Source organism: Octodon degus, unplaced genomic scaffold, assembly GCF_000260255.1.
Source record: "Octodon degus isolate 3935 unplaced genomic scaffold, OctDeg1.0 scaffold00046, whole genome shotgun sequence".
NCBI classification, from domain to species: domain Eukaryota; kingdom Metazoa; phylum Chordata; class Mammalia; order Rodentia; family Octodontidae; genus Octodon; species Octodon degus.
Window position 1 is genome coordinate 6,114,618 of NW_004524622.1, and position 7,255 is coordinate 6,121,872.

The window sequence follows — 7,255 nt, forward strand, 5'->3', positions numbered from 1 at the left end:
CTAATTTAGCACATCTCAGCCACTCACATAAGGAACTTCCATCAAACAACCCTGAATCTTCAATTTTATCACTAAAAAGTCCCATATTTTTGACTAATAATTCTCAAAACTTATCTTCATAAATCCTGAGCTATTCCACTTAAAATAAACTAGAGGAAAAAGTATTCCTAATAGAACTCTATAGCCCTATTATTTAAGAGGGCTCCATGATTAACATATAATAGCCACCTTATCCATGAGGAATGTGTTTCAAGATCACCCGTGGTCACTGGAAAATGTGACCAAATCCAAGTTATGACATGATCTTTCCTATGTGTGCATATCTGGGATGAACTTTATAAATTAGGCACATTATGAGATTAACAATAATAGCTAATAATAAATAGGATAATCATTAAAAACACTGTAATAAGTTATATAAAACTTAAAAATCGTTCTTGGAATTTTCTGTGACGTTTTCTAACCATGGCTGAGCGTACATGGGTGACGAAGCCTGTGGACAGGGCACATCTACCGCTCAGCTACCGACGCCATCACTGTGCTGTTCATTTCATTAAACCTAAGATTTGCTGGGCACATGTTATAGACCCTCCACCGATGGAGATATGTACCCATGAAATGAAACAGAAAGAAGCACAAAGCAAATAATTTTCCCTAAGTTCAGACAACATTTTTAGTACTTCTGAGCCTCGTCTAAAACCGTGGAAGTTACGACCTGTCACTTGTGAGTAAGATTCGGAGCTGTCCAACTGTCATGAGCTCTCCCCACCTTCGAGCCCGGAACACAGCCTCTGCAGCGCTGACTGTGACCTGACACCATCCAAATGCTAATTCTAGTGCTCTTTCCTTATTGACCCACTTAACCCGACCGACCTGCCACTCTGTCCTCTTCTTAATCAGCTAAATTAATGTGCAACCATAGTTTCTTTTTTTCCAAACCTGGCTCCCTTCTTCAACTAATATTTAGATAATTCCACAAACAAAACTCTTGCTCTAGTTCTGTTCCAAGAACCTCCTAGGTTTACTGTTCAATCAGAACAATAAAGAAGAATCCCTCCAGACAGGCAATTCACGGAACATTTCAAGCTCTTATGAGATTGGTCATGCTTCGTACCAGGAAAGCACCACGTCCGTACGCAAAGCGCACGGGACAGGGTCGGGAGGGCCACTCACACTGCTCATGTACTCCGACAGCAAGGCCTGCAGGGCCTGGCGGATGGCGGTGCACTCCGCGATGATCCGCTCCCGGTGGCTGTCCCTGGTGCAGGGGGAGTCGGCCAGCAGCGCGGCCCCGCTGATGATGGCCTCCAGCCGCTGCTCCAGCGACGGTCGTACTTCCGCCTCAGGCCCTGAGAGCGGGCTCAGGACGATTAAATTCTGCAAGAAGAGCGCATTCAGGGGTTAGAACCCCGTGACATTCTAATTTTAGGAAACAAGTAGTTTGATTTCACACTTGAGAATTCAGACATAATAAACACAATTATATCTCACTACTTCATCCAGTTCATATACAAGCTTATGCAGCAATTAGTACTAAGATGAGTGAGGAGAGTGTTGTGGTTATTGGTGCTGGGCCCAGTGTTGGGACGCTACAGATTCAAATCTTGCCTCTGTCTCACCAAGGTGTCCTACATGCTCTCAACCTCACCTTCCTGACCTGTAAACTTTGGGTATTAATGTTCCTTGTGTCATAAAACTGTCAGAAGAATAATACGAATGCTAAGGCGATGACTGCACAAGCTCTTACTCATAACATTTCCAGACTGCACTAACACAGCAACTTCACTGCGACCATCTCGTCCTGACAGCACCATGGAGTGGACAACACAGACACTGGCCACGTAATGTGGCTGGCAGGGCACAGGGCCAGAGCTGGTCACACCCAAGGTCATAGAGCGCGTGAACTGGTCTTATAATATCTAGTTCGATATTATTTTCATTATACATTACTATAAATAACAAGCTGTAATTAGTATTCCCACTAACATATCAGTAAAAATATTGGATTTTGTTTTTCATTTAATAAGTAAAATTCCATCTTCCTATTGATCTATTGCAACTTTCAGTCTTTGGAACCTGACATGGTATTTTATAGTTATGTAAAGGGATAAGTCTTTAGATAAAATCATCAAGAGTCTGTAGCCTCTGGAGGAAAGTGAGAGTGTGTGCTGCTCTAGGGCTCTCTTATGAAAATACAACAGGAGAAGAAGTGTTTCTAAGGTGAGGCCTAACACAATAACTGAAGCAAGAGTTAGTATAAAATAAGTCTCTAAAGAACCCTTAATATCAAATGAAATATAATTATCTTCATAGTGCAAAACTCAGAGTGGAGTTTGCATAAGCACACACACAACATTAAAAGATCTTCATAGTATATCAAACTGTAAGGTTTTATATAAGCTCACTAGTTAGAGGCCTGCACATATATGGACAAGGGGGGGGTGTACATCATACACTAGTCCATGTGCTACAATCAGGACAACAAATATTTGGAGACAAAAGTGGTCAGAGTAAAATTTTAAAAGCTGTAACTATAATGTCAAGCTTAGGAAGGGAAAACAATTACAGAAAGATAATTCTGTTAATTAAGTTCAAAACAAGTAGAAAAAATCCACATTGTGTAATAATTATATCTTATAAGATCTCATATAAAATATAAATGAGATTGTAGATTTAATATAACATTGGTTGTTTTAGAAACATCTAGGAGAGTTTTTTATGCCTCTGTTTCCTGTCTGTACTTTCACTGCTTAGTCCTTTCATTTTTTCCCCTTACACAAAGATTTTTAAAATCACAGTTTTCAAACCAAATGTCGCTCATTTTTCTTTGCCTGGCGTACCCTTTTTGATGACACCATAATCTCAGCTAGGCGATCCTTTGGTCAAAGATTTATTTCCTCTTATTCTCTTTGCTGTGTTTCCCATCACTATGTGGCTCACTAGCTTCGTACAGACTGTCCATGCCAATGCTTCACAACAAAAATCACACCAGTTAAAACCCTTTGAGGATGACCCTCCAGGCTGGCAGCATCCTGAAGAAGACTGCAAGAGGGCAGCAAGGTGACTGGAATTGCTCCAGCGAAATCAGAGGGAGCGGGAGTGGCAACGTGGCTCTAGCATTTTAATTGGGTAATTTAATGGTAAAAGCTGATCCAATTTCAAAGCTATTCACCTGCACATATTGCAAGCAAAAATCTAGTAACTTCACATGCTCTGGCTGTCACTTTCTGCGAGTGAAACAGTATCTATTGTGAGATTATGTTCACTTGCATTTCTGTTCTGTACAGCCATTCCAAAAGCCGCCTGAATCTGTGAATCTTTACCTGCTAACCTTTAAAAGTTCTTCTTACAAAAGAGATTGAAGAGGCTATCAGAAATGGAAAAATATCCTTTGCCCATGGATAGGAAAAGCCAGAAAGTGAAAATGACTGTACTCCCAAGACTTGTATAGGTTTAATGCAATCCTGTTCAAAATACCACTAGTATACCTCACAGAACTAGAGAAAACATTCCTAAAATTCATTTGGAACCAGAAGAGAAGTAGAATAGCAAAGCGAATTCTGGGCAACAAAGGCAAGGCAAGGAGCATCACAATCCCTGACTTGAAATTATACTATGAAGTTACTGTGATAAAATCAGCATGGTACCACCAAAAAAAAAAAAATCTGAAGATAAGAGAAATGGATTAGAAGATGCAGACATCACTACAAACACACTCATCCACCTTATCTTTGACAAAGGAGTCAAACATGTCCACTGCAAGAAAGACACCTCTTTAGTAAATGGTGCTAGAAAAATTGGCTAAAATTAGACCCCTGTCTATCACCATGCACTAAACTGAAGTTAAAACAAATCAAAGATCTAAATATTAAAGTAGGAGCACTAAATTTACTAGGAGAGAAAGTAAGTAGAAATCCTGAAGATATAAGTGTAGGCTGACTTCATGAACAAAAGCCAACCTGGGGAGGAAACACTCCAGAGAATCAACAGCTAGGACCTCATCTCACTAACCAGCTTTGGCACAGCAAAAGAAATCACCAACCAAGTGAAACAACAAACCACAGAGTGGGAACAACTTTAGCCAAGAGTCCCTTCAACAGAAGACTTATATTAGAACATATAAAGAATGAAAAGAAATCAGAACCCCCAAGTTAAAGATTCTATCCAGAATTGGGCATCTGAGATGAATACAAGCTTCTCTAATGAAGAAATACCAAAAACAAATAAACATATGAAATATTTTGAACATCATTTATTATTCAAGAGATGCAAATTTAAACAAATTCCATCTCACACCAGAAAAAATGGCTGCCATCAAGAAGTCAACCAATAACATGCTGGAGGAGCTGCATGGACAAGGAGCCCTTCTCCTCTGCTGCTGCGAGTGCAGGCTGGTTCAAATGTGGTGGAAATTAGAATGGAGATTCTCCAGAAAACTAGAATTAAAAGTCCAATTTCAATCCAGCTATTCTGCTCATGAGTAATTTTCCAGAAGAGCTGAAAACATCATACCACAGTGATATATGTGCACCCATGTTTACAGCAGCACAATTTGTCATAGCTAAATCTTGGAAACATCTCAAATGCCCATCAAATGAGGCATGGATAAAAAAGATGTGACATTTTTGTGCAAAAGAGCACTACTCAGCCATCAAGAAAGATAAACTTGAGACTACTAACATAGGTATGTGCCCACGCCTTGAGACCATACTCATAGGTGTTATAAATCAGTCACACGTATGTAGACATCATATTGTCTCCCTAGTGTAAGAAGCAGAAAGAGTAAATAAGACCCAAAATAGATATTGTGAAATGGGAAAAAAAATGCTCAAAAGAAAAGAGAAACTAGTATGGGGAAAGGAGAAAAAAAGGAAAGGAAGCAGAAAAATCAGTACACACACACACACACACACACGATAGGTAAGAGGTTAGACAGTCATACTACTAACTACTATTAGCTCACTGAAAGGAAAAATGTGAGCTTGTACTGTTTGATCAAGCTTCCATGCCGATCTCTTGTAATATGGGAAATTGCTTTGAAGAAAACGATACACAAAGAGCGTTTATTCCATCCCTTGTAAAGTGGAGAAAAGGAAGCCTACATCTGCTACATAGGACTTTAATGAAGGTAGCTTGATAGGATGTTTTCTCATCCAGTGGACTGACTTCATCTCAGTAGTTTACTTGCTGCTTTTGCCTTTAACTGTGCTAGTATCTATATCCGATGTATATATCCACAAGTTCTTGAGAAGGAAGCTACATGTTCTGAAACAGAACATTCTAATACATTGCATAGATATATACCATTTATTCAAAAAATATTTATTAATCACTGAATATTTTCCAGATTCTGAGCAAAGCTTTGTCCATGCATTACTAGGGCTGGTAGAATTTATTTAAAAAAAAATTTGAACAGTCCAAAGCACAAAATCAATATAGCCAGGAAAAGTTTTCTGTACTTTAATAAGCATAATGTAATAAACCTTATTCATCATTCAGATATTCTACATTCTATGATGGGATTGATCTGATTTGCATTCAGAACACTAAAAATCTTACACCTATTCTCCAAAGTGAAATTGCCTATCAAAAGAGATGCAGCTGTGATTATAACCAAGCACCAACATTCTTCACAAAAACACATGCTATGCCTCTAGTTGGAAGGAGCAGAAATAATAACTACATAACATAAATAATGTTTCTCTAGCAACTACATTATCAATCTTCAGAGTGAGTGATAAAAATGAAAGAAAATTCTTCTTTGTGATTATCAACAAAATAACTATTGGGAGAACTCACAGGCTCATCTGACTAGTGTAGCCTTTATTTTAATGCACTCCCTCTTAAAGAAAGAAGCTTTATATAAGAAAAATACAACAAGTAAGCATAAACTGAAAATTAGGAAAGTGATCACCACAAATTACATATGCTGCTTGAGTAAAATAGCATTAATTTATACACACATCAATTTAACTACCTATTTAGCTATAGCAGGTCAAAATGGACAAGACTTACATTTTGTTGTATGCTAATCAATATGAAACAAAATTAGAAAATGTTTTCAAGAGAAACACAATAACATAAATTAAATAAGATATATTCAGATTCCTTTGAAATACTTTCTCTAAATGATCAGCGTTGGTTTTCTAAACAGCCCCAAAGCACTTGGAGTGCACTTGGAGTGCTTTGGCAGTGGCCCACGGCAAAGCTGACAGCTGTCTGGTCATGTCATTCATTTCACCTAGGGCAGTAACTAACTCCTTCCTCAGTGCATCTGTGTCGGAGTGCAGCAGTCACCACAGGGCCAATGCCATAATTTCAGTTCTTTGTTTTTGTCTTGGAACAGAAATAACTAAATGAACTTTCAAGGATTTTCTTATTTTCAAAAATTCTCTTAAACAGTCATAGCATAAGCGCCTCTGAAGTGTTGCTTTTGTCTTGATACTAAACGGGATATTGAACAGACATTAGGACATATTTTTGCCATAGCACTGCTGAATGAATACAACACAATACTAGACTGCAAAACCTAGGCAGGACTTCATGATTCTCTTATTTGAAATATATGATTTGAATTTTTGATTTAACTTTTTAATAGTCTATTTTTAAAACATGAAATGTCCTGAATGTGTACTTTAACCCACTCTATTCAGAAGCTGAGGACAGCATAGAGGCAGAACATTGGTCTACCGCCCATGAGGCCCCGTGTTTGACCCCAGCACCTCAAAAATGAACAAACGCCTTCTGTTTCCAATGGAGTCAGAGAAAATATGAGTGATTTCTCTATACAATAGAGAAATATTGTCCATTAAAATGTAGCATACGTGCCAATATTTTTTGCTTGCTATTAGCCCTTATTGTCTAGGTCATGTCATGTGTGCTACCTTCTGTGTCCATGACTTTTACTGATTCCAATTCAAATAAACACAACTCTGCAAAATTTAAACCTTTGAATGTTTCTGCCATTTCCAAGGTTTCTACCAGTTGTTACACCTGTGGAGTTGTCCCAGAAAATGTCACATAGGCAAAAAGGGAAAAGGTACACAAGGGGCAAATGGAAAAAATAAGTAATTCCATTTGTGCTTTATTCCTCTTTGACTCTTCCTTTCACTTCTGTCTATAATTATGTCCTTTGGGAGAAATGCCAGGTTAGAAGCAAACTCTGGATTCATGTGTGGATTGTGTATAGTAGAATATTACAAAAGGAAGAAAGGAAGGGAGGGAGGAAGGGAGGGAGGGAGGGAAGGAGGGAAGG

At 38.4% G+C, this 7,255-nt stretch overlaps 1 protein-coding gene across 1 annotated transcript in view; it reads right to left on the reverse strand.

The window, feature by feature from the left end:
• Positions 1–7,255, reverse strand: part of Ctnna3 (catenin alpha 3) — a 1,779,311-nt gene that overhangs the window by 1,257,053 nt on the left and 515,003 nt on the right. Inside the window, exon 7 of the mRNA XM_012514925.2 lies at positions 1,174–1,377. Coding sequence (XP_012370379.1) covers positions 1,174–1,377 — 204 coding nt within the window. The remainder of the gene's footprint in view (positions 1–1,173; positions 1,378–7,255) is intronic.